Below are 27,710 nucleotides of genomic sequence, written 5' to 3' on the forward strand. Positions count from 1 at the left end.
TATTTGTCTGGCGAAATTCATAATAATAATAATAATAATAATACTTTATTCTTTAATAACAACATTTTACTTATTTTGTTGTTTTGTTTTGCTGAGTAAAATGGATTAGACCAGTTGGCGATAAGACCATTATATCCAGTTGATGAGTTTCTATTATTTATCAATATTAATTAATAATATTTATCGCGCTTTATCAATATTAATTAATAATATTTTTTATTTTTTTTCGGTATGTTGAATGGAGATGGACTAAGCCAATAGATTTGTGGCTTATATGTGCAGATAACAAATTGTCGTAATTTTTAGTCACAATTATGTACAAAACGTAACAAAAAAAAGAGCGGCCGTAATAACTGGAGCCAGCATGTTAAGTGTAATTGTGTGTGTGTGTGTGTGTAATTCTGCTTGTGGAGTTCTTGGAAGTCAAACAGAGCTGCAAACTTTGGCTGAAAACGAAAAGGAATGCTATGGTAATAGAAGATGATTGAACGCAAAAACAAAAGAAAAAAAGAAAGGAAAGAAGAGGAAAAAAAAAACAAGTTAGTTCCCCGAGATGACGTACATTTTTTGCAAAGAGATCGAGCAGACAGCCATATAACTTGAAGAAGCTAAAGGAATCTCTAATACCATCAAGCCTGTGACATCTGAAGATTAGATGCTAAGCAGACTCAACAATATTGCAAACTTCATAAACATCACATGGTATAGCACGAATCACTTTTAAATAAACTTTGTCATAAGTGTGACCACTCATGAGTCTATAAAAAATTTTGATTTCCCATTTCCCATGAATTAAAAGAAAATACAGAAAAGGGTTTTAATTGCAAAACAATTTTCATCTTTCAGAAAAACTTCACTTACAATGCAGAAATCAACGTTGTTTAAGAAAATGCAAAAACGATAGGTTACGTTGGACACTTTGAATATTATATTGTAAAAAGGATATCATGTTGAAACTTGAGAAAGAACCCCAGCGGATTTCCTCGTAGTACTGGATGCTTGAACGGGGCAAGAAATGGCACAGACAGACATTTTTTCTTCAAATTCTTTAATAAGATTATGAGGGATCATCGGACGAATACTTTTTTTAATTCACGAGCATTAATCTTTCAAGTTTTGAGGACCGCAAATAGTTGTTTGCAATTATCAGACGTCGAAGACTTCTTCCAGACGGCTTGGAGGATGCATTGAGAGAAAGCTTGGTGGGTAAACTGACAGGGGATTTGGAAGTAAGCGATTTCCTTTTGACGACGGCATTATATTTATTTATGGTAACCGTAACTACCGCACTTAAAGCACTGCTTTAAAGTGGGTACAAAGTACTCAACCGGCAAATAACAATAATTAAATTTAATTGACTTAGTGAGAGCTCTTCCTTTGAAGCCAATTTTGATGCTGCTTGTGGGAATCCACTCATCTTTGTTGCTGGGATTTTTTCTTTGAAAACGGACAGCGGACTTAATCGGAATATCGAATACGGCGTTTTTAATTATATCATCGACACTGTATGTGCATGGAATGTTTCGAATGACTCCAAATCTCTCAGTGAAAGACCTCGGTATGGCAAGACCTAAAGTCTGGCAACTCTGTAGCGCGGTATAGTCGTATATATTTTATTTCGGCAATGAATATTTTAATTTTTTGTTGAATTTCGTGGCTATTCTGCCTTATAGTGTGAGAAGAAAGTGAGTGAATTCAAAGTGAAAGAAATATTTTTCGTTTACGCTTTGATTCATTTGATTTTTGCAAACAAAAATTTTGAGCTCTGATATAAATTTCTCTTTTTTTTTTTTGTTTTCTCTCTTTTTCTCTGTTATTTTTTTGCTGTTTGGAGTTTGTGTTGCTATTGATCTCTCGTTACAGCGTCAACCTAACAGAGAAGTTTTGAGTCTCTCATGAGTCTATAAAGAATTTTGATTTCCCAGGAATTAAAAGAAGAAACAGAGAAGGGTTTGAATTGAAATGTGGGATTTAATTTATAGAAAAGACGATTGGATTTAATGCGCGCGATTACTTTAAATTCGTCGTTTAGCTGTTGAAGGATGTGGTTGCGAATTGGCCGAATTGCTTGATTGGGAGCATATTTGATGGACAAAATTGTCCCATCAACACGAGCTCTCCCTGCATGAAAGTCGGCTTTTACATTTAAAAAAAAGCCGCAGTGGCCAGGTACCCAAACGAGGTGACAGTCATCCACTTGAGATTCGTGCAACGTCTTGTGAATGTCAAACACATATTGATTTTCTGCATCTCTTTTATTTATTAGAAGTAGAGCAGACCTGCTGTTGGAAAAAATAACAAAACGTCTGATACCATCGGAAATAGCAACCATGATAGCATGTCGAATGGCGAGCAACTCAATAAAAGTAGAGGAAAGTTCCTCTTCCACTTTGACTCGAAGTATTGTTTCAGATAGATGTTTCACGACCGAGAAGCCAGATACATTATGTCCGACGGAACCGTCATTGGCATATATATCATATCCGTTGTTGTAATAAAAAAGGAGCTTTTCTTGGAATAACAACGTTATACAAGAGAAGTTGACATTTTGTTTTGAGGTAGAGATTGGTTCGAGAATGTTCATGAAGATTTGCATTTGCTGGTAATGAAATTCAAGGGGGGAATTGAATCTAACTTATCAAAAATATGACGAAGTTTTTGATAGCAAAAAGTATAGCTGCAAGTGGCAGTGTCACTGAGAGATATAATTTCCTGAAAAAAGGAAGGATTTATCATCTTGACTTTAATTAACTCCTTGGCAGTGCAAAAAAGGGCTCTTTCGGAAACTGGCCATTCACCAGATATAACATTGAGAATATGTTGAGGAGTTGAGGGGGTCAGTCCAGTACAACGCTTCAACATTCGGTTTTCAAATGCTTGTATAAGTTTCTCAATATATTTTGGGAAATTGCAACGTGTGGAATGTCCAAATTCAATTTTGGACCTGACTAGAGATTTGTAAACGGTCAAAGCATTTTTGGGAGGCAAGCCTGCCTGATTGTTTATCATGCGTTTGATGATGTTGCATACAGACTGACAATCTTTGAACGCCTTTTCATAATGCCCACGAAAGGTTAAGCTGACATTTAAAATTCTCCCAAGAAATCGAAGAGATTTTTCCTGATTAACTTGGGTACCTTTGATAAGAAGTCTGATTTCACGTTTAGAACCTTTGGCAAAATAAATAGTGATTGTCTTGCTGGGGTTAAAATATAAATTAAGATCAGCGCGTGCATCGAAAAACAAGTTCGCTTTCATCGAGAGGTTATTGACAGCTGCTGGAAAAGATGAGTCCGCAGATACGATTAGAAAATCGTCTGCATATTGAAAAATGTGAGTTTTGTCATCTTGAAGATCATGCAAAGAAGCTGCGTATAAATTGAAGAGTATGGGGCTTAAACAACTGCCTTGTGGGATACTACCGCATATTTCAACTTTTTCGGTACCCATCACCAACACACGCTTGGATAAAAAATTAAGTATCCACAGCGCATTTGAAGAGGAATCGAAAAGTTTAGGAGAATTCTACCGAGCTTAATCAAGTTGACACAGTCATAGGCTTTGCTAATGTCCAGGAGAGCATGACAACCTTTTTCCCTGCTTTTTTTAAGCTGGCTATGAGAAAACACAATTCATTAACGCACATACTCGTAGATTTGCGTTTTTGATAGGCGTAAGACCGAGCTGGAATAATGTTCTTAGTTTTCAGGAAAGCAGTTAGTCTCTCCTTAACCATGAGGTTAATGGTCTTTATGAATACGGATATTAGTGAAATTGGTCTGAAGCTACTTAAATCATTTAAGTCTTTACCTGGTTTGGGAATGGGAACTATTTTGATGCAACGCAAATCAGAGGGTATAAAGTTGGTGGACCAGCAGTTGTTAATTGCATGCAAAAGCATGCTAAAGCTTCCTCCAGACAGTGCTGTGAGCATGTCATACTTGACTCCATCACGACCTGCAGCAGTAGCTCTCTTTGTGGAATGTAAAACATACATTAGCTCATGCAATGAAAAGGGTGTGTTACTGATACTGCTAAAAGAAATTGAAGGCATTGTAATAGGATTAACAATTGGAATGTAGCTCTTGAGCATATCTAAGTATTTTTTATTATCACGGCCATTCCATACAACACAACCGCTTAATTTTCGACTAGAATGTCGATGACCGTTGATATAGTTCCAGAAAGAACATGGGTTGCCGTTACCACATAAATCTTTAATCGCGATAGCTCTACGTGTTCTTTTCGCCTTTCTAACTGCAGACCTCCATTCTTTCAGTGTTTTCATATATTCAATGTAGTTGGCTGGATTGGCATATTTACTCATTTTTTTTCTTGCAGCTTGGTATTTGCGGAAAAGTGTTGACAGTGAAGGATTCCACCAAGGTTTAGGTGAGAAGGACTCAATGTCAGGGAAGTTGGTTCTGGCAGACATGATCACAGACTGAAAGGCACTTTGAATTGATGATAAATCAGAAGGAAGATCAACTTTAGACAGACGGTCCATAAGGAAGTTGCGTGAAATGAAACTTTCTATTTTCTTGACGGAATTGTTACAATTGTGGAATATAATGGGGGAGTGCTGACTTTTGCCAATGGAAACATTGGACGTGGTCCAGTTGAAAGATAAAATAGTTGAGTTCGAGAAAGTTAGATCCAAGACACTGCTCGCCGTGCGACCGCTCCGATTACAGTGAAAGGTAGTATTGCCATTATTTAAGACACTGAAACTGCTGGAATTGATGGCATTTAGAAAGATTTTGCCTTTGTTAGTAGAGACTTGATCGCCATACAGGCGGTGTCTTCCATTGAAATCTCCAGCTAGAATCACGTTTTGTTCACCGTCAAGAAAGTCGCATAATCTCTGAATCTCATCACGAAAGGTTTGCACATCAAGACTGGGTGGAAAGTAGCATGAGGCTATGAAAAGATTCGGTTTCAGGTTGATGGTTTTGATGATGATGATGTCAACGGCAGAGTTATAGGGAATACGTCTGAAATTGACACCTTTCTTAAGTAATATACTAACACCACCATAGCCATCATTTCGGCATTTGGTGGCTGAGGCATAATTCGAAACTTTAACTTCGAAACAATTAAGATACAAAAATCACTTAAGATACAAAAATCGATCTTGTTTGAGTTTAAGTAAAAATCTAGAAAAAATATGTTACGTTGGACACTTTGAATATTATATTGTAAAAAGGATATCATGTTGAAACTTGAGAAAGAACCTGAAAGAACAAGAAATAGCACTGACAGACATTTTTTGTTCAAATTCTTTAATAAGATTGTGAGGGACCATCGAACGGATACTTTCTTGAATCGCGTGAATTAATCTTTCAAGTTCTGAAGACCGCAAATAGTTGTTTGAAATTTTCGGTCCAAGAAGGCTTGTTCCAGACGACTTGGGGGGTGTATTGGGAGAAGGCTTGGTGGGTGAATTGATAAGAGATTTGGAGGGAACCAATTTCCTTTTGACGACAGCATTGTATTTATTTTTGGTTAAGATTTTGTTGGCATTTTGATTATCATCCTTGGTCGAAATTGCAGACGTGTTCCCCAGTGGAGGAAAATTGCCGTCATAAGTGTTGTCATCGAGACATTCGAAATAATTTTCGGAAAAATTCTCTTTGACCTCTTTATACGAAAGATTTTTAATCGCCATTATCCTGTTGATGTTTAATTCAATTCCCCTATTAGGGCAGCACTTATTGAGAGCGTTGTGCTCACCTGAGCCACAGGACAAGCACTTCATCGCCTCACAATTTACACACTTCGGAGACTTTCCACAGTTAAGGCACCTGCTCTCTTTGACTTTGCAGAATTTAGATACGTGACCGTATCTGCTACACTTAAAGCACTGCTTTAAAGTGGGTACAAAGTATTCGACCGGCAGATTACACTAGTTAAATTTTATTGGCTTAGGGAGGGCTCTCCCTTTGAAGCCAACTTTGATGCTGGTTGTGGGAATCCACTCATCTTTGTTATTGGGCTTTCTTCTTTGGAAACGGACAGCGGACTTAATCGGAATATCGGATACGGCGTTTTTAATTATATCATCGACACTATATGTGCATGGGATGTTTCGAATAAACCCAAATCTCTCAGTGAACGACCTCGGTATGTACGCTTTTAAATTATTTTTATTAAATTCATTATTCATAACAAAATTGTTGGCATTGGCAGCGGAGCTGAAAAGAAGTTTGGCTCTACCCCTGCTGACACCTTTTAATTTTTTTAAGCCGTACATACCGAAATCCTTCAAGTAATCATAGAAATAGAGATTGGAGTTAATATTGATGCGATTTTCTTCTGCGTCCGCGCACGTTTCGACAAAAACGACAAAATTGCAGTTTGAAAGGCAATCGTACAAATTAATCTCGAGATTTGGGGCGGCTGTGGCACCCAAATCAGAGGTCTTGTCGGTAGCCTGTTTACTAGGCGCAATTAAAACGTTTGCGTTAGCTTCTCCGTTAGCAGATAAAAGAATATTATTCTCACCCATCCTCGATTTCTTGGTGTGCCCAGTAGCGTTCATGTAAAAATCTTCAAAACAGTCTCTATCAGTAGTTATAAGGTCAGACCCAGTATCCATAGGGAGACGGGCTGATGTTGTTTTGGTTGTTATCACGGGAAACACCAAAAAAGAAAAAAAGAAATCGCAACGAAAAACAAAAAATGTAATATATGTATTGCTCTTTAATTTTTCTCTCACGAGAGATTCCTCCTCCTTCCCTCCTTTTCTGTCTTTAAAATTGTTTTCTTTGGTTATTTTATTACTCTTTTCCTTTTCTCAAATATTTAAATTCTCTTTTTTTTCACTCACACCGGTAAAACACAATTATTATCCATCTGCCGTTCGCAGAGACGACGTGTTGTATCAAGTGTCAATGAAATGCGAATGTTAATTAATAATAAAACTATGTGCTTGCATATAGAAATCAGAGTTTTAATTTTATTTTTAACGTAATGCAACTCTAAACACGTAATACTAATGCAAGGCGTCAGCAATGTTGCTTATACTTTGACACTTTTGAGAGAGCGCTTCATGGTTCTCTTATACGTGCATAAAAATAAAAAGGTCGAAGATCGAAAATGAAACTTGGTTATCGTCATATTAATTTAAAACTTTGCATTGAACGTGCAGGATATTTTTCATAGTAACTTGTGAAAAAGTTAGGCTTCTTAAATAATGGCAACTCTAAATATAGAAATATCTATTATTTATTGTTGTGTATCGGAATTGGCGGAATCGTTGTTACGTGGTTTTGTTTCTCTAACAGATCGTATGGAAATTAGATTTCCAAAAAGCAGTTGTCAGTTTATTGTATTTAATTCCACCTTGTTTCCTTTGGTTTTTTTTATTTTTTTTTCGTTCATATAGGGCTCATAAACTTGGTTTTTTGTATAGAACTTGAGATGAAACAATGAAAGCAGATGTTGCAAGCGCAGGAATACGGAAGCATAAATTCAAAATGGAAGTGAGAAGGTAGAAGCACTCTGTTGTTTAGTATTTCTCCAAACTAGTCAGGCTAGAGTGACTATTTTTAGTTTCAGTGGATCAACAAAAGATGAAAGCAATTCGCGCGAAAGTCGTCAGCATGGCAAACAACTAACGGCCAATAAAACAGTGACAGAGGAGAAGAGAAGTATTATTATGGATAGCAGTTTGGGTACAATGAAAGAAGTCAGCGATAGTAATAATACAGGCCATAAGAAGCAGAATAATATTTTTACGGTGAATAACGCAAATAGAAAAGCTGCTGGTTGTCATTGGTACGCATATCTAACAAACCAATCTTATGAATCCAATGGCGTTGTTAACTTGGAAAATAACCCAATGCCATCTTTAAGTCAACGACAAAAACGCAAAACTGCTCAGCAAAATAAATACGTAGCCATGGATTGTGAAATGGTTGGTGTGGGTTACAAGGGCCAAGAAGATATGCTAGCACGTGTTTCTATTGTAAACAAGAGAGGCGAAGTACTTCTCGACAAATTTGTCAAACCCTGTGAAATGGTAACAGATTATCGAACAAGTATTTCGGGCATAAGACCACATAATATAGAAAACGGCGATGATTTTCATGATGTGCAAGATCAAGTCAAAAAACTAATTCAAGGTTTGTACCTGTTACTAAGTCGTAGCTAATACATAAATTAAAATCTTTTTTAGGAAAAATCCTCGTGGGTCATGGTATAGCAAAGGATTTAGGTGTGCTCCAAATAAAACATCCCTATCCGCTCATTCGTGACACCGCACGCTATAAACCTCTGTGTCGACTTGTAGCAAACGGACGAACACCAAGTTTAAAATGTATTACACATGCTATTCTCGGCTTAGATATTCAATCAGGGGAACATAATTCTATTGAGGATGCTCGTGCTGCAATGAAAATTTATAATAAACTAAGTTTTGACTGGGAAAACCATTTTAGAAAGCAGAAGAATCGTACGTAGATTCCGGAGGAATATTGACTTGTGCATGGTGGTATGGAAGATTTCAAACAATTTGTAATTTCTTTATTGATTTGTTTTAATTAATGTAAATAGGGGTACATTTCGCGCGATAACTACCTTATGTTTTCTTCCATATACCTTTTTTAATCGTCCTTGTAATTATTATAATTTATGTAATGTAATAAAATGAAATCAATTCTCAAACTAAATGCAAGAAATATTAGACACTAGTTGCTACAACTGATACCTTTATCATGCAAAGTAATTGCATTGGTTTATTGGCTTGAATAAAAACATCTAATTCTTATTATGGAATGTCGGTCATCTCCAACGACTTTTTTTAAGCAATTTCAAATTTCGAAGTGGATCCGTAGGATGTTCAAAACGAATTCTTATGTACATCTTGTCATTTTTGTCATAACTTGGATTAAGTTATCATAAAACTAAGATTTATGTACGGGTGCGGCTGCTTAATTTTTGGAGGAAGTGGAACTGTTGGTTGAAGCATTTGAAAGTAGCTAATTTTATTGGTATACGTAACATTTATATATTCCCATGCCAATAGACAGATTGGTCCAACTTTAAATGAACTTGAAAATCTCTCTAATGAATTTTCGTACTGAATTTCAAAATGTGATCTGATATAGATCGTAAATTACATCTCAAACACCTAATTTTTTTTATCGCCAATACGAGGACTTTCTAATATTGTGAGTATATTGAATACATTAAATGTTTATCACCAGGTTTTACCTTACTATTAAATAATTCTATGTATCAAATTTAATCGCAAATCAGTATTTTTGGGGAAAATATACTAAATATTGAACACATGTTTTATAGTTCATAAGAATTTTCTATCGGATATATGTAAATCACAAAGAATAGAGACTTCTGAAAAAAAAAAAGAATAGAGACTTGAAGCACTTTTTCTAAACAATCAAGTAAATGCTTTGGTCTATTGTAAATGGCGTTTTACGTTTCTTGCCAAATTAACCTTAAAAATATCTAAAGGCGCTTTGTCTCTATTCATTCTGATGGCTATCAATCCATTCCATACAATTCATTTCCTCGTCATATATACAATATTCATAATTGGCCTTCATGCGTTGCATAAACCAATTGAAGAGTATCTTTTCTATATTTTCGGCTTTTTTTTTTTGTTTCTTTTATAATATATCCTCAATTAATTCCTCGTGCTTTGAAAGCTTATCATGAACGTCTTAAGTGGGTAAAAGAAATATTATTCAACCTTTTCTCCCAAAAAATGCTTAAATATTTTTTAAACCGGCTGTTGAAAGATAGTAATGGCTGCCAACTCAATTCAATTTTTAGTTTCCAATAAAATCACAGTTTCATTAAAAAATTCGAAGTCGTTATCTTTTAACCAAAAAAATAAAATACGACGGTTATTCAAATCTCTCTAAACTTTTTTAGAGATATATCATTTTTGTCAATAAATTTAATAAAAACAAAATCAAAGCATATAATTGATAAATGAAATAAAAATGAAAAAGGAAGAAAATAAGAAAAAGTTGGTAATCAAGAAACATGGAATTTAGCAAATTTAATTCTAAGGAAAGGAACTTTTAAACTTACCTAACGAGTCACTCATAGAAAGAAGAAGAAGTATATATTAGTACGTTATTTTGTGTTTTTTTCTCAAAGGAATCAAGATCGTATCATTGTCGAAATTCGAATAGTTTCTTATTTTCCTCATACATCCCAATGTTAACGGCTATCTTTTCTTTATATAACTTTAGCTACCTGTATTGACCTTTCCAGTTGTTTTTTACTTTCAGCACAATTCTGCAATTGTATTACGAATATCTTGTAATACTTCGAAATACTTGTGCCATAGTTATCTATCGTTAAGTGAAACAAATTTGGTTGCTTCGATACACTTTGTTACAATTTTTCTATTGGTATAGTAACCCTATTTAATATAAATCTAGAATATTACATTGCAATTTCTGTTCGTGGCAAGGCTGGTTAGAATTTTGACTATGGCTGTGGACGGCTTTTCTCCTTTGCTTGCAAGTAAAAAAATATTTAATTTATTATTTTCTATTTAATTAAGCAAACTTCGTGGTTGAATCATGTGGTGGTTTCAATGCTTATGTAAAATTATATAGAAGACTCGGGCTAATGCGTTGCAAAATTTGTGACAGCAAAAAATTTTTTCATTACTCATTGCCATCGTAGTTGTTATTGGTATGTCAAATGTTTATCTGTTTTTATATCCATTCAATATGGGGGTATCAAGTGTGTCACATTGGGTTTGATGCATATAAATGTCCATTGGGGCATCAAAGGTTTTTTATTTCGATTTGTTGAGAAATCTTTGGCCGTTGAGACTGCCATTATGTATTTTTTCCAGATTTCAATACTATTCGTATTCCTTCCATTCTGTTTTTCACATAGTTGTCTTTGTTGATTGAATTTAATTGACTAATAGTTCGCTCTAGCGTGGGAATAGAACTATGGGCTTCGTCGGGGCCAAAGCAGCCGTACGAGCACAAGTCTAACCTTCCACGAGAGGAGACGAAGAATTCTCGATCGATTTCATTCAGCCCAGAGGGACGATATTTTGCCTACTCGAATGGCCACGAAGTTAAGATAATGCAAACGCAAGACTGGCAGCTGAAATGTATACTGCCACGTCCGAAAGCTTTCTATCTTAAATTCTCACCGCGTGGCAATTACATTTGCACCTGGGAACTGTACGCAATCTCTAAAGATATACCAGAAGGTTCGCCAAATATGTTCGTGTATGACATTGCTACTGGCGAAGAAGTTTTCAGCATTGTACACAAGAAGCAAACTGATTGGGAACCTTCATGGTCATCAGATGAGTCACTTTTTGCCTTAGTAGTGGATAGTAAGGCTCTATTTTACGATTTGTCTGCGGGTACAAGTGACTTTAAAGCAACAGCCTTAAGGATCGACAGCATAAGGGGTGCTGTACTTTCAGTCGGTCCGGGAAATAGTCCGCCGTATGTCGCATTGTATACACCTGGCACCAAAGGAGCACCATCCATGTGTAAGCTTTACAATTATTCGTGTTTCACTCAGCCACTGGCTTGCAAAAACTTCTTCAATGCAGACCGGGTGGAAATGTTATGGAATAAACGCGGCTCCGGTCTCTTGTTGTTAACTAGTACCGAGGTCGACAAGAGTGGGGCCTCATATTACGGCAACCAAGCTTTGCATTTTCTTGCCACCAAAGGAGACTCATGTTCAGTTCCATTGGGTAAGTCATTCGGAAGATTTCGTAACGAATGTACGCGCGTATGCATGTATGTGTGTGAACATTTCGTCCTCTCAATTTATGATTTAGCAAAAGATGGTCCAGTTCACTGTGTCAAATGGAACCCCAAAGCTACAGAATTTGTAGTAGTGTATGGTTTTATGCCTTCTAAAGCCGCGCTTTACAATTTAGGATGTGATGTGATCTTTGACTTTGGGGAGGGGCCACGTAACTGCGCCTACTTCAATCCGTTTGGAAATCATATCCTTTTTATTAAAGAAAATGTTTTTATTATAAAAATTTTTGTGTTTCGGTTTTCTTAACCCCTTCGCACTAGTCGTTTTAGCAGGTTTTGGTAATTTACCAGGAAACGTAGAGATTTGGGATGTTAAGATGAAAGAAAAATTAGCAAACATTAAGTGTCCTGATACTACACACTTTGAATGGAATCCAAATGGTGAATACTTTGTCACTGCAACTACTTCCCCAAGATTACGTATCGGTAATGGGTAAGTCCGTAATAGGACAAAAAGAAAATAGAAAAAAAAAATATTTTGTAATTCTCAGTTTCAAAGTTTATCATTATTCCGGAGCTTTAATGCATGAAACTATATGGCCTCAAGGACAGGAGTTATTAGCAGTGGAATGGCAACAGTTTGCTGATAACGCCTTCACCGAACCTACAATCACCAAAACTAAGCAGGAGGGTATTAAATCCAGCCAACCAGAGGCAAGCAAAAAGGCATATACTCCACCACATTTGCGACTCAAGAAGGAAGGAAAAAATCCAGAGAAATTGATACAGCCTCTTTGTACAATACCAGGACTACCACCAGGTAATCAAAGAAAATTTTGGCAAAAGCAGTATGATCTGAAATACCCGCCTCTGCGGTCAGGTTCCTCGGGCAATGCAGAAAACATTCATGACGCTTGGAACTCTCATCAAAACTATTGCAAAAATCGATACCTACCATACAGTAGCCAAAAAAGGCACTGAGTTTTTAGGCTCGAAACTTTTTAAAATAAATTTTTTTGAGTTACAAAAATATAAATATATATTTGTTTGTGTCATTCAAGGCTATTCTTCCTCCCAAACCAACAACAATAAAAGCGACAGAAGATCGGGCGGTCAAAAATCGCAACAAAATCAAAGAGGCAATAAATCTAAAACTAAAAAAGTCGATCAAAACAATGATATAAATAGTGCTAATAACATAGGAGTCAGCGCTTCTGTACTCTCAACCAAGGCCCATAATTCGAGCGGTGATACACTGGGAAGATCAGTAGTTGATAATGAAGCCAACGCCAACAGTGGTACAGGCAATGGAGGTGAACAAAAGCGCAACCCTAACCAACGCCGTCAACAACCACAGCAGAAGCAACAAAAAAGACAGCCCCAAAGGCGCCCTCTTCCAATAGCAGAGTATAATTCCAATCTAGTTGTTACCAATAACAACACGCAGGAGAATCCACAGCCGACGCAAGAGCAAGAAAAATTATCTCAGCAGCATTCGTTACAGACGAATCAATCTTCAAAAAAGGCTACTAATCCAGAGAAAGAAAAAAAAATACGCAATGTTGCCAAAAAATTATCAGATATTAAAAAACTTAAAGCCCGTCAGGAGCAGGGCGAAGTCTTGGAATTAAATCAACTGAACAAAATTTCGATGGAGGCAAAGTTTTTAGAAGAACTTAGAGCTTTAAAACTGTCCGCCTAATTTAACTCAAATATTTGGAAATTTCCCAAATAGAAAAACCTTTGTGCACACACATTGCTAATATCTTTCTCGCTTTTAACCCACTCTCCCCCTCATCTATTAGTCTCTCTTATTGTCTACTTCAGTGTAAATCATGTTTTGTTTCTGTACTGCGGGCATGTAATTATGGTCCATGTCTACCAAAAACGAAATGAATCAATTTTTTTCGACTTTTTTAATGAGAATGTATTTTTATTTTTTTATTTCAAAATAACAAATTCTAAAAATCTTATTAAACGAATAACTTTTTTTTCGTTTCTACATATTTTTATTAATTTCTTAAACGCTCACCAAAACGCCATCTAAAGATTCAATTGTAAGTCAAAGAAAAATGACAACCATTGCTAAGGCAATAACAAAAATGAATAAAAAATCATATTTACTTTTTGGTACAGTTTGAGATTGAATTGTTATACACATTTTTGCCAAATTGAAAGTAAGAATAGGAAACGAAAAATTGAACTTGAATATTTCTTCGCGCAATAATATATATGAAGTTCATTACGTAGAATATATGAAAAGTCGAACGGGTTGATAAATATGTAGTATTGTGTGTTTTCATACAATGTTTTTTATACTGCAATCTTTGTTTTTCTCTTACTTATTAAGAGGTAGTTATTTACAGACAATACTTTTTCATTTATAGTAAAAGCATAATTAAGTATCCCATTTGGATTGTTTTTTGGTAAACACTTCATGTCCATCCTCTTGCATTGCCGCATAGTAGCCCATATCTTCATATTTTGACCTCATGTAGGTTATGTACCCCATTACACCAGTTATGCAAGCCAAACCAATGCACATAATGATTTTATTCTGCCAATAATTGAAACGTCAATTAGTTGGACGGGCGGAATATTTCTATTTCTTACCGGCTTGGCGTACAGTTCAAAATTTAGCACGCGAAATACGTTTGTGGTTTTTACTTGTCGTATGCCACTGCCTGGACTGTATGCAGCAGTCTGCTGTTTCACTGCATTATCTTTTTTATGCATATTGATTGTCAATCTCTCTAATATGTTTTTTTTTTTTAAATTATTTTATTAAAGATTTTTTCATGAAAATCGGCTTATTGTTAAGAAAATGTTAATTGGAACACTTACTAACATTAAAGTGCAACCAGGTTTTCAATGATAATTTATGTAAACATACTATATAATATAATATAATAATATATAATGTTGATAGGACAGCCCTGTATTCAATATGTATTTTACACAGTTGCTCTTTTTCTCATAGCGAACGAGATTATTAAATTTTTTAATGTTTAAAGCGTACACAACGACTGCTTTTACATCGTTCAGTCGTGCTTGTTTATATTTGTTTGTAATTAAACTTGAAGCTTGCTTTGTTTTCCTGCACCCATGTAAAAATAGATGGGAAGATATTAATTTTAGTGCTTGTATTTATATTCACAAGCAAAACAGCGATGCTTTTGTGGTTATATAGCACAGCAATTATAGAAGTTAGCTTCCACAGAGCGCACGCAGCGATTTATATGTTACTGAAAATCCCGCGCGAGCTAATTCTTGCTGCAAATAGTTTAGAGATTTTCTGTTGCTTTTTCATGTGGACAGTGAAGCAGGCGCATCTTCTGTACTGTTGAGAAAACATAAGGTGTTTGTAATATGAAAACTGTAGCTGCAAAAGTGGACTGTACAAGCCACAAATTTGTGGGGTTGGTTCATCTTAATTCAACATCCAAAAAAAAAGTGATGAAAAATGATTTATGTTCATAACCATATTAATTCAACACATCATTGTAACGAAGAAGGAGGACACTTTCGAAAGAGGGAAGATCTAACAATTTTAATGCCGCATAAGTAAATCGATTACAAAACTTTGTCACAAATGCTCTACACTTCCCAAAAAAGTACTAAGAAACGTAAAATAGTTAAAAAACTTCTCCTGCTTCTGATCATCGCTTGATAAATTTAGTAAAGCGAGATTTCCTGAAGTTGTCTAGGGCAGTTTCCAATCAAATTATTCCGAACTGTTCGTAAATAATTATTCGTTGTTAACCTATCACGAAAAATGACTCGAAGAGTTCCTTTGCTTAGAAATGTTAACTTTGAGAAAAGGAAGGGCTAAAGCAAAGCCCATAAAACTTGGTGCGGACGAGACAGCGAAAAAAAGTGAAGACATATACTTTGGAGCAACGAAGCGAAGTCAAATTTGATTGTTAACGGTGCGGGAAGAAACGCACATCAAAGGGAAAAGAATTTTGCATTAGATTTACTAAAAAACCAGCGAAGCATGGCGGAGTAAATTTTATGATATGAGGCCGCTGTTCTTGGAAAGGTGTCGGTGTGATACATCTTCTTTTTTTTTTTTTTTGAAATGTTGAGTTCTGATACGTCTTATAGAGAAATTTCTTTGAAAACTGTAATGCTGTCGTATACCTTAGAATATATAGAAATTTAAGCAGGTTAATGATCCGAACCATTCAAGCAGTTTGGTGAAAACATAGTTTCGGGAACATAATTTGGATGGCATTGTATGTCCAAGTTGGTTTCCTGATCTCAATCCTATTGAGAACCTTTCGGGAGAACTAGAGCATCAAATTTTGTAGCTTTCCTGTGCCAATAAAAAATAATTGTAGAAAAATGCTCAAAAAGCATGGTATAGCATCCCATAAGCGTACTGTTTATTATTTTTCCTAAAATGATCGAAGCTGCCTTTAAAACAATGGCAATTATTGTGGCTATTGATTGTCTGAACTAATTTCCATTAAAGTGGTTCCTTTTAAGTACAAAATATCGCGTTATTTTTGAGTTTTTGTATATATGCCCGTTTCTTCTTCTTTATAAATAAAAAATAAATATAAAGTATAATAGAAGGAAAGTGGGAAAGGATGCGTTTTATCAACATAAAACAACAGCTTTCTCTCCGAACACACGTCGCTCTTGATATCTAGATTATACTTTATTCATTATCTCAATTTCTCTAGTTACAATAGTTTTACTATATTCCTATACATATTTGCTTATCTTTTTACATCGCACCGCCTTTGTTCTTCAGCAATACCGGCACATACGATGACTTTATGTTGTTTATTGCAGTTTAGTTTCAACTATATTTTGTAAATTTAATTATAAAATACAATAAACTATTTTGATTAATTATTATATAAATAAATTTAATTTCGCTGCTCGATGGGCGCCGCTTGCGATGTCGAAGAAGAAGCTGTGTTCATGCTTTTTGTTGCCTGACTAAGTTCAGCTATAATCCCTTTTTTTACCTATTTTATTATTTGTAACCAAATTTTAAGATACGAATAATCTAAATCCGCGAGTCACGTTGTCCGTTTGTACCGTCCTTTTGCCCGTTAATCAACACTCATGGTTACTTTTCTCTGTTCATATGCAAACATACACCTGTAGGATGCTTAGTTTTGTTTGTAACATTGTAATACGCTATCTTAATCTTATTTTCTTAGAACTTTTTTCGCCGGGATTGCCCACAATTTGCAATAAGGAGATTACAGCGATGAGAGTGATGATGACAAAACGGCAACGACAAATTGAAGATGATTGCATAATAGTAGCGTGTGAAGATTGCCACCGCCAATTGAGATTATGAAGAACAACGCAGAAAAGTTTGTTTAGGCGCCCATATACAAGTATATGTTCGCCATTGGTTTCAAAGAGTTCTTCTCAATATTTTTTGGACTTCTTACAAAATTTTCTTCCAATGTCAAGATGTTTGATGAATTGTCTGATTTTTTCTTATCGGTCCATAATAAAGCTATAATAAAAAAATAGATACATAAATTTAAAGTACGTAAATACAAAGAAATCGATTTTACAAACGTATGTATTCATGTATACGATGTTTAACACAAATGAGTTCACATATGGAACACAAAAACAACGTGCAAAATGTACTTTCTTCAAAAGGGGTTGATCGTTTCAATTACTTTTAATTTTGTTTCTTCTTGTCTTACAATTTTTTACATTTTAACTCACGATTTATTTATTTATTTTTTTTTTGGTATGTTAAACAGAGATGGACTAAGCCAATAGATTTGTGGCTTATATGTCCAAATAATAAACTGTTGTAATTTTTAGTCACGATTATGTATAAACCGTAACAAAGAAATAAGAGCGGCCGTAATAACAGGAGTGAGCATGTTAAATGGAATTGTGTGTGTGTGTGTGTGTAAGTGTGCTTGTTGAGTTCTTGGAAGTCAGACAGTGTTGCAAACTTTGGCTGAAAACGGAAAGGAATGTCATGGAAATTGAAAATGATTGAACGCAAAAAAAGAAAAAACCAAAAAAAAAAAAAGGAAAGAGGAGGAAAAAGAAAAATTCTAAAAGGATAAATTGGCTTTTCTAATAAAGCAAGTTAGTTCCCCGAGATGACGTACATTTTTTGCTGCAAAGAGATCGAGGGGACAGCCATATAACTTGAAGAAGCTAAAGGAATCTCTAATACCATCAAGCCTGTGACATCTGAAGATTAGATGCTAAGCAGACTCAACAATATTGCAAACTTCATAAACATCACATGGTATAGCACGAATCACTTTTAAATAAACTTTGTCATAAGTGTGACCACTCATGAGTCTATAAAAAATTTTGATTTCCCATTTCCCATGAATTAAAAGAAAATACAGAAAAGGGTTTTAATTGCAAAACAATTTTCATCTTTCAGAAAAACTTCACTTACAATGCAGAAATCAACGTTGTTTAAGAAAATGCAAAAACGATAGGTTACGTTGGACACTTTGAATATTATATTGTAAAAAGGATATCATGTTGAAACTTGAGAAAGAACCCCAGCGGATTTCCTCGTAGTACTGGATGCTTGAACGGGGCAAGAAATGGCACAGACAGACATTTTTTCTTCAAATTCTTTAATAAGATTATGAGGGATCATCGGACGAATACTTTTTTTAATTCACGAGCATTAATCTTTCAAGTTTTGAGGACCGCAAATAGTTGTTTGCAATTATCAGACGTCGAAGACTTCTTCCAGACGGCTTGGAGGATGCATTGAGAGAAAGCTTGGTGGGTAAACTGACAGGGGATTTGGAAGGAAGCGATTTCCTTTTGACGACGGCATTATATTTATTTATGGTAACCGTAACTACCGCACTTAAAGCACTGCTTTAAAGTGGGTACAAAGTACTCAACCGGCAAATAACAATAATTAAATTTAATTGACTTAGTGAGAGCTCTCCCTTTGAAGCCAATTTTGATGCTGCTTGTGGGAATCCACTCATCTTTGTTGCTGGGATTTTTTCTTTGAAAACGGACAGCGGACTTAATCGGAATATCGAATACGGCGTTTTTAATTATATCATCGACACTGTATGTGCATGGAATGTTTCGAATGACTCCAAATCTCTCAGTGAAAGACCTCGGTATGGCAAGACCTAAAGTCTGGCAACTCTGTCGCGCGGTATAGTCGTATATATTTTATTTCGGCAATTAATATTTTAATTTTTTGTTGAATTTCGTGGCTATTCTGCCTTATAGTGTGAGAAGAAAGTGTGTGAATTCAAAGTGAAAGAAATATTTTTCGTTTACGCTTTGATTCATTTGATTTTTGCAAACAAAAATTTTGAGCTCTGATATAAATCTCTCTTTTTTTTTTTGTTTTCTCTCTTTTTCTCTGTTATTTTTTTGCTGTTTGGAGTTTGTGTTGCTATTGATCTCTCGTTACAGCGTCAACCTAACAGAGAAGTTTTGAGTCTCTCATGAGTCTATAAAGAATTTTGATTTCCCAGGAATTAAAAGAAGAAACAGAGAAGGGTTTGAATTGAAATGTGGGATTTAATTTATAGAAAAGACGATTGGATTTAATGCGCGCGATTACTTTAAATTCGTCGTTTAGCTGTTGAAGGATGTGGTTGCGAATTGGCCGAATTGCTTGATTGGGAGCATATTTGATGGACAAAATTGTCCCATCAACACGAGCTCTCCCTGCATGAAAGTCGGCTTTTACATTTAAAAAAAAGCCGCAGTGGCCAGGTACCCAAACGAGGTGACAGTCATCCACTTGAGATTCGTGCAACGTCTTGTGAATGTCAAACACATATTGATTTTCTGCATCTCTTTTATTTATTAGAAGTAGAGCAGACCTGCTGTTGGAAAAAATAACAAAACGTCTGATACCATCGGAAATAGCAACCATGATAGCATGTCGAATGGCGAGCAACTCAATAAAAGTAGAGGAAAGTTCCTCTTCCACTTTGACTCGAAGTATTGTTTCAGATAGATGTTTCACGACCGAGAAGCCAGATACATTATGTCCGACGGAACCGTCATTGGCATATATATCATATCCGTTGTTGTAATAAAAAAGGAGCTTTTCTTGGAATAACAACGTTATACAAGAGAAGTTGACATTTTGTTTTGAGGTAGAGATTGGTTCGAGAATGTTCATGAAGATTTGCATTTGCTGGTAATGAAATTCAAGGGGGGAATTGAATCTAACTTATCAAAAATATGACGAAGTTTTTGATAGCAAAAAGTATAGCTGCAAGTGGCAGTGTCACTGAGAGATATAATTTCCTGAAAAAAGGAAGGATTTATCATCTTGACTTTAATTAACTCCTTGGCAGTGCAAAAAAGGGCTCTTTCGGAAACTGGCCATTCACCAGATATAACATTGAGAATATGTTGAGGAGTTGAGGGGGTCAGTCCAGTACAACGCTTTAACATTCGGTTTTCAAATGCTTGTATACGTTTTTCAATATATTTTGGGAAATTGCAACATGTGGAATGTCCAAATTCAATTTTGGACCTGACTAGAGATTTGTAAACGGTCAAAGCATTTTTGGGAGGCAAGCCTGCCTGATTGTTTATCATGCGTTTGATGATGTTGCATACAGACTGACAATCTTTGAACGCCTTTTCATAATGCCCACGAAAGGTTAAGCTGTCATTTAAAATTCTCCCAAGAAATCGAAGAGATTTTACCTGATTAACTTGGGTACCTTTGATAAGAAGTCTGATTTCACGTTTAGAACCTTTGGCAAAATAAATAGTGTTTGTCTTGCTGGGGTTAAAATATAAATTAAGATCAGCGCGTGCATCGAAAAACAAGTTCGCTTTCATCGAGAGGTTATTGACAGCTGCTGGAAAAGATGAGTCCGCAGATACGATTAGAAAATCGTCTGCATATTGAAAAATGTGAGTTTTGTCATCTTGAAGATCATGCAAAGAAGCTGCGTATAAATTGAAGAGTATGGGGCTTAAACAACTGCCTTGTGGGATACTACCGCATATTTCAACTTTTTCGGTACCCATCACCAACACACGCTTGGATAAAAAATTAAGTATCCACAGCGCATTTGAAGAGGAATCGAAAAGTTTAGGAGAATTCTACCGAGCTTAATCAAGTTGACACAGTCATAGGCTTTGCTGATGTCCAGGGAGAGCATGACAACCTTTTTCCCTGCTTTTTTTAAGCTGGCTATGAGAAAACACAATTCATTAACGCACATATTCGTAGATTTGCGTTTTTGATAGGCGTAAGACCGAGCTGGAATAATGTTCTTAGTTTTCAGGAAAGCAGTTAGTCTCTCCTTAACCATGAGGTTAATGGTCTTTATGAATACGGATATTAGTGAAATTGGTCTGAAGCTACTTAAATCATTTAAGTCTTTACCTGGTTTGGGAATGGGAACTATTTTGATGCAACGCAAATCAGAGGGTATAAAGTTGGTGGACCAGCAGTTGTTAATTGCATGCAAAAGCATGCTAAAGCTTCCTCCAGACAGTGCTGTGAGCATGTCATACTTGACTCCATCACGACCTGCAGCAGTAGCTCTCTTTGTGGAATGTAAAACATACATTAGCTCATGCAATGAAAAGGGTGTGTTACTGATACTGCTAAAAGAAATTGAAGGCATTGTAATAGGATTAACAATTGGAATGTAGCTCTTGAGCATATCTAAGTATTTTTTATTATCACGGCCATTCCATACAACACAACCGCTTAATTTTCGACTAGAATGTCGATGACCGTTGATATAGTTCCAGAAAGAACATGGGTTGCCGTTACCACATAAATCTTTAATCGCGATAGCTCTACGTGTTCTTTTCGCCTTTCTAACTGCAGACCTCCATTCTTTCAGTGTTTTCATATATTCAATGTAGTTGGCTGGATTGGCATATTTACTCATTTTTTTTCTTGCAGCTTGGTATTTGCGGAAAAGTGTTGACAGTGAAGGATTCCACCAAGGTTTAGGTGAGAAGGACTCAATGTCAGGGAAGTTGGTTCTGGCAGACATGATCACAGACTGAAAGGCACTTTGAATTGATGATAAATCAGAAGGAAGATCAACTTTAGACAGACGGTCCATAAGGAAGTTGCGTGAAATGAAACTTTCTATTTTCTTGACGGAATTGTTACAATTGTGGAATATAATGGGGGAGTGCTGACTTTTGCCAATGGAAACATTGGACGTGGTCCAGTTGAAAGATAAAATAGTTGAGTTCGAGAAAGTTAGATCCAAGACACTGCTCGCCGTGCGACCGCTCCGATTACAGTGAAAGGTAGTATTGCCATTATTTAAGACACTGAAACTGCTGGAATTGATGGCATTTAGAAAGATTTTGCCTTTGTTAGTAGAGACTTGATCGCCATACAGGCGGTGTCTTCCATTGAAATCTCCAGCTAGAATCACGTTTTGTTCACCGTCAAGAAAGTCGCATAATCTCTGAATCTCATCACGAAAGGTTTGCACATCAAGACTGGGTGGAAAGTAGCATGAGGCTATGAAAAGATTCGGTTTCAGGTTGATGGTTTTGATGATGATGATGTCAACGGCAGAGTTATAGGGAATACGTCTGAAATTGACACCTTTCTTAAGTAATATACTAACACCACCATAGCCATCATTTCGGCATTTGGTGGCTGAGGCATAATTCGAAACTTTAACTTCGAAACAATTAAGATACAAAAATCACTTAAGATACAAAAATCGATCTTGTTTGAGTTTAAGTAAAAATCTAGAAAAAATATGTTACGTTGGACACTTTGAATATTATATTGTAAAAAGGATATCATGTTGAAACTTGAGAAAGAACCTGAAAGAACAAGAAATAGCACAGACAGACATTTTTTCTTCAAATTCTTTAATAAGATTATGAGGGACCATCGAACGGATACTTTCTTGAATCGCGTGAATTAATCTTTCAAGTTCTGAAGACCGCAAATAGTTGTTTGAAATTTTCGGTCCAAGAAGGCTTGTTCCAGACGACTTGGGGGGTGTATTGGGAGAAGGCTTGGTGGGTGAATTGATAAGAGATTTGGAGGGAACCAATTTCCTTTTGACGACAGCATTGTATTTATTTTTGGTTAAGATTTTGTTGGCATTTTGATTATCATCCTTGGTCGAACTTGCAGACGTGTTCCCCAGTGGAGGGAAATTTCCGTCATAAGTGTTGTCATCGAGACATTCGAAATAATTTTCGGAAAAATTCTCTTTGACCTCTTTATACGAAAGATTTTTAATCGCCATTATCCTGTTGATGTTTAATTCAATTCCCCTATTAGGGCAGCACTTATTGAGAGCGTTGTGCTCACCTGAGCCACAGGACAAGCACTTCATCGCCTCACAATTTACACACTTCGGAGACTTTCCACAGTTAAGGCACCTGCTCTCTTTGACTTTGCAGAATTTAGATACGTGACCGTATCTGCTACACTTAAAGCACTGCTTTAAAGTGGGTACAAAGTATTCGACCGGCAGATTACACTAGTTAAATTTTATTGGCTTAGGGAGGGCTCTCCCTTTGAAGCCAACTTTGATGCTGGTTGTGGGAATCCACTCATCTTTGTTATTGGGCTTTCTTCTTTGGAAACGGACAGCGGACTTAATCGGAATATCGGATACGGCGTTTTTAATTATATCATCGACACTATATGTGCATGGGATGTTTCGAATAACTCCAAATCTCTCAGTGAACGACCTCAGTATGTACGCTTTTAAATTCTTTTTATTAAATTCATTATTCATAACAAAATTGTTGGCATTGGCAGCGGAGCTGAAAAGAAGTTTGGCTCTACCCCTGCTGACACCTTTTAATTTTTTTAAGCCGTACATACCGAAATCCTTCAAGTAATCATAGAAATAGAGATTGGAGTTAATATTGATGCGATTTTCTTCTGCGTCCGCGCACGTTTCGACAAAAACGACAAAATTGCAGTTTGAAAGGCAATCGTACAAATTAATCTCGAGATTTGGGGCGGCTGTGGCACCCAAATCAGAGGGCTCGTCGGTAGCCTGTTTACTAAGCGGAATTAAAACGTTTGCGTTAGCCTCTCCGTTATCAGATAAAAGAATATTGTTCTCACCCATTTTCAATCTCTTGGTGTGTCCAGTGGCGTTCATGTAAAAATTTTCAAAACAGTCTCTATTTGTAGTTATAGGATCAGACCCAGTCTCCATAGGGAGACGGGCTGATGTTGTTTTGGTTGTTATCACAGGGAACACAAAAAGAAAAAATCACAAAGAAAAAACAAAAAATAATAATTGAATATATGTATTGCTTCTTAATTTTTCTCGCACGAGAGATTCCTCCTCCTTCCCTCCTTTTCCTTCTTTAAAATTGTTTTCTTTGGTTATTTTATTACTTTATTAAACCTCTTTTCCTTTTTTCAAATATTTAAAATCTTTTTTTTTTTTTTTTTCACCAACACCGTTAACACAAAAATTATCCAGCTGCCGTTTGCGGAGATGACGTGTTGTGTCGAGTGTGAATGAAATGCGAATGCTCACGAATTATTTACATCACTTCTTCCTTATCTTATATGTTTTTACTTTTTTTTGTTACTTTCAATTGCTTTTCCAAGGGAGCATCGTGGTGCTTAGTACATTCAATGCATATATACTACGTATATATGTTTATTAATAGCGTTTATTAGTTTTATTATTGACAGTCTTTTAGATTTAACGCAATTTTTTGCATACGTATATATTTATGTAACTTAATTTTATAACTTAATTAATTGAACATTTTTCGCATTTGTACTGATTTCATTTATTCGTAATAATCAAGAATAGAAGAATTATTATCGACTGTTGATCGCATTGCTGCCTTTTTCGATCTCCTTTTATTTTTTTTAAAACCAGCGCAAAACTCGCCCAAAACTATCCTCATGCTATGCAGACGGACTTCGGACTTTGTTCGCTTTTCGTAATTCTCTCTCTCTCCTACATAACGCTATTGTCCGAGCTGAGAATTATGAAAAGAAACTTTAATTAACGCAGCTCCGTTATTATGGATACGCTACTCTTTTCGAATAGAGCATGTACAAAGCCGACAGACGGAACCCCTTCTATCCTATGTACGCGGACGTTACGAATTTTAAAATCCTTTTTCTTCTTGCTTTTATTTGTAGAGAAGCTATTGTAAGTGCTATTGTGTAAGGCTACCAAAATAAGCAAATATTTATATGTACCTGTAGAAATAAGCTTGGAAAAACGAAGGTAGAGATGATAACTTCAAATTTTGCGCCTTTTGAGTTAGTTTAGCTACTTAAGTAAATTGCATATTTGCTAGATAAAAATATGATGCACTCAAATGAATTTTTAGATTTTTATTCATTATTTTAGGTTTAATAATATGAAACATGAGCACTCAACTCCTGAAATAAGCCTTTCAATAAGGTAATCCAAAGTTCACCTGGGTTCATCGTTATTTATATAAATGATGTTATTGAGGTAGAGAAAGTAAGTTTATTTATAAGCTGCTAACAAACCTCATTGGCCAACTTTTTTAACAATACAACTTCATTTTCACCGTGCTGAAAAGATTGGTAATTGGTATTAGTTTACCAAAATTGAAATGATTTTTCTTTAATTAACCCATAAACGTAGAATATTATGTTTACATCTGTAAATAAAATAATGCCAAAGGGCAACAACATGCATGCAACAACAAAACTAACCATATTAAGATATGATCAATTGTGTGTTCTTTGAAAAACTTGATATCAACTCTCCGGTATGGACGGCTACCGCAGAGTACATGTATCGACAAAATGCGTCTCAATAAAACTTATCAACAGGAAAGGAAATACGGGCGAAAAATGCTCCAGCTTTTTATATAAATCATTTATATTTTCTGCATGAATGTTGACTGAAATGAAATCAAAGCTCTACGAGTGGAATTATGATTGATTGAAATCTATTCACAGATAAAACTGCTGTAAGCATTCTAATGAAAGAATTTGAGGATGCAGTTTTCAACCAACTTCAGCGTATAACCCAACTTCAAGAGAAAGTTGGAGAAAGATTTCAAAAGCGATAAGCATAAAGTTAAAAGAGAAGAATTCATAAAATTCATTCAATAAAATCAAAAAAATCAACGCAAAGAATCAATACACAATAAAAACTCATCTCTGGGTATGTTGGTCCTACCGCTAACAAGCCTAATCCGTTCATCTAACTAAACCAAAAAAAATGAAAGATTCGGAAACAAATGAAATTTCTTTATCGCTTCGAATGACTCCACCGATAGAAGTGTTAAGGCTTGCGTTTAGAAGAAATTTATAAATTATGAGCGTTCACAAATCCCATAGGAACAAACTCAAGTTTGTATTTTCTAAGTGCCAAGATTTAAATTGAAGTATCATTAATAAAAGCAAACAAGAAAGATAATCATATTAGTTAGTATATAAAATATTTACGTCATTTAAGAAGTTCCTTTGTTAATTAAAATAAATCAAATCTAAAAATTAAAGAACGACTCATCTGATATTAATATATTACTCATATTTTAAAAATATATGTATATATATATATTTATATTACGCTAAAATCAGGAGCTTTTTCATATCACTAAACAATATTATTATTTATATTACTAAACAATATTATTTAAAAAAAAAGGAACAAAAGGAGATAGAAAACTGTTTATGTTTTAAAGAAATAAACTATTATTATTATTATAAATTTGGCCAGAGAATAAATTCTACGACTAAAGTCTTAAACGACTAGTATCTAAGCCTTTCGGCTTTATTAAAAACTCTACCGCACTTGAGATTTGAACCCACGACCATTGAGTTGCTAGTCGAGATTCTTGCCTACTCGGCCACTCAGGCGAATAAAAAAAAAAAAAACTAAAAATAGATCGAATTAAATCGAGTGGATTCATTCATATTCACCACTTGCTTGTTTTTATTCATTTTTTGCATAAACATTTTTCAATACACAAAACAATAAACTGGAGGGTAACCTTGTAAGCAGGCGATGATTACCTTGACAATTGATTACCGCCAAGAGATTAATCAGATACCATCGTCGCCAACTTTTCAATACTCCGCATTAAATTTACCATTATATTGCATCAATAACTATGATAAATGTAAAAAAAGAGCGGCAAATTGGTGTTTGTTTGCTTGGTATAAACAATCTATATATGGTAACAACGACAAGCATGCAAAATGAAATGAATAGAAAATTATGTAGACTTTGACAATTGAAATGAGTAATTCAATGTTTCAATGTTTATATTTTTAGGCTGTTTTTTATATATTCTTTTTACAGATTTTCCACCAAAATTCATAGTAACAATTCCTTTATAATAAATTGTTAGTGGTTAATTCATATAAATGATGCCTTCTTCTTCATTATATTAAATTTTCTCTTCCAAATCCCTTTTTCTTTTATGCTCTATTATGAACAAATAAAAAGAAAATCCAGTGAATAAAAAGTTTTACTTTCAGTATTTATTTAATGTTTACGTACATATTTGTGGGATTTACAAATTATTTATACTTTTAAGATTGTTATGTTTATAAATTTCGTGCCAGCAATTCTCTAACTTGTTCACGCAACTTAATTGTACACAAACGTCAACGCCATCATCTTCATAGGTCGCTTGGAGAATTCAAATGATATTTTCCCACTTTTTAGTGGACACAAATGTTATGCAGCACCGCACAAACGTTCGCGATTCTTCCCAGCCTCTTTGAGCTATAACAGTCCTTTCGCTCTTTATATAGAATATACCAGAGATCTAGAGAAATGTTCAAAAATTGTGTTTAGATTTTAGAAAAACTAAATATTGTAATACAAGCTTTAATATACACCAATGTATCTTCCTGCCTTGTAATAGATATGGTTTTTTTTTTTTTTTAAGGATCGGCCGAACTTCGGTAAGGTGTCATCAGCTGTACATCTAGAGAGTATCCACTATTATCTAAAAAAAAGAAAGAAAAACTTAATTTCTTAACGCAACCAAACAATGTTATCATGCCCAGTCCAATAGTTTTCT

General features: G+C 35.2%; 3 protein-coding genes across 7 annotated transcripts; 2 read left to right on the plus strand and 1 right to left on the minus strand.

Moving 5' to 3' along the window:
- Positions 1–7,226: 7,226 nt before the first annotated feature.
- On the plus strand, positions 7,227–8,778 carry LOC119637867 (RNA exonuclease 4). 5 transcript variants are annotated; one of them, XM_038034255.1, is made up of 4 exons: positions 7,227–7,319; positions 7,388–7,492; positions 7,555–8,126; positions 8,180–8,778. In XM_038034255.1, the coding sequence occupies exons 2-4, from the start codon at positions 7,431–7,433 to the stop codon at positions 8,461–8,463; spliced, it is 918 nt and encodes a 305-aa protein (XP_037890183.1). In that variant the 5' UTR covers positions 7,227–7,319; positions 7,388–7,430; the 3' UTR covers positions 8,464–8,778. The 5 variants fall into 5 exon arrangements, with proteins under 5 accessions (XP_037890183.1, XP_037890186.1, XP_037890182.1 ...); XM_038034256.1 differs by having other exon boundaries at positions 7,253–7,330; XM_038034257.1 differs by having other exon boundaries at positions 7,275–7,289.
- Positions 8,779–10,405: 1,627 nt separating this feature from the next.
- Positions 10,406–13,531, plus strand: LOC119637849 (eukaryotic translation initiation factor 2A). The gene is made up of 6 exons (XM_038034212.1): positions 10,406–10,503; positions 10,922–11,716; positions 11,804–11,974; positions 12,048–12,222; positions 12,281–12,549; positions 12,791–13,531. The coding sequence occupies exons 1-6, from the start codon at positions 10,470–10,472 to the stop codon at positions 13,429–13,431; spliced, it is 2,085 nt and encodes a 694-aa protein (XP_037890140.1). The 5' UTR covers positions 10,406–10,469; the 3' UTR covers positions 13,432–13,531.
- Positions 13,532–13,695: 164 nt separating this feature from the next.
- LOC119637850 (small integral membrane protein 8) lies at positions 13,696–14,660 on the minus strand. Its single transcript, XM_038034213.1, has 2 exons — positions 14,343–14,660; positions 13,696–14,286 (listed from the first exon to the last, which is right to left on the minus strand). The coding sequence occupies exons 1-2, from the start codon at positions 14,463–14,465 to the stop codon at positions 14,128–14,130; spliced, it is 282 nt and encodes a 93-aa protein (XP_037890141.1). The 5' UTR covers positions 14,466–14,660; the 3' UTR covers positions 13,696–14,127.
- Between the last annotated feature and the right edge of the window lie 13,050 nt (positions 14,661–27,710).

The sequence above is a fragment of the Glossina fuscipes genome, unplaced genomic scaffold (genome assembly GCF_014805625.2).
Source record: "Glossina fuscipes isolate IAEA_lab_2018 unplaced genomic scaffold, Yale_Gfus_2 61, whole genome shotgun sequence".
NCBI lineage: Eukaryota > Metazoa > Arthropoda > Insecta > Diptera > Glossinidae > Glossina > Glossina fuscipes.

Excerpts from the sequence above, each read along its gene's own strand:
- LOC119637849 (XM_038034212.1), top strand. The coding sequence starts at position 10,470 with ATGGCTGTGGACGGCTTTTCTCCTTTGCTTGCAA. Across the intron at positions 10,504-10,921 it reads CTTTTCTCCTTTGCTTGCAA|TTCGCTCTAGCGTGGGAATA; the intron begins GTAAAAAAATAT and ends ATTGACTAATAG. Across the intron at positions 11,717-11,803 it reads CTCATGTTCAGTTCCATTGG|CAAAAGATGGTCCAGTTCAC; the intron begins GTAAGTCATTCG and ends TTTATGATTTAG.
- LOC119637850 (XM_038034213.1), bottom strand. The coding sequence starts at position 14,465 with ATGCATAAAAAAGATAATGCAGTGAAACAGCAGACTGCTGCATACAGT. Across the intron at positions 14,287-14,342 it reads TTGAACTGTACGCCAAGCCG|AATAAAATCATTATGTGCAT; the intron begins GTAAGAAATAGA and ends AATTATTGGCAG.
- LOC119637867 (XM_038034255.1), top strand. The coding sequence starts at position 7,431 with ATGAAAGCAGATGTTGCAAGCGCAGGAATACGGAAGCATAAATTCAAA. Across the intron at positions 7,493-7,554 it reads TTCAAAATGGAAGTGAGAAG|TTTCAGTGGATCAACAAAAG; the intron begins GTAGAAGCACTC and ends GACTATTTTTAG. Across the intron at positions 8,127-8,179 it reads AGTCAAAAAACTAATTCAAG|GAAAAATCCTCGTGGGTCAT; the intron begins GTTTGTACCTGT and ends AATCTTTTTTAG.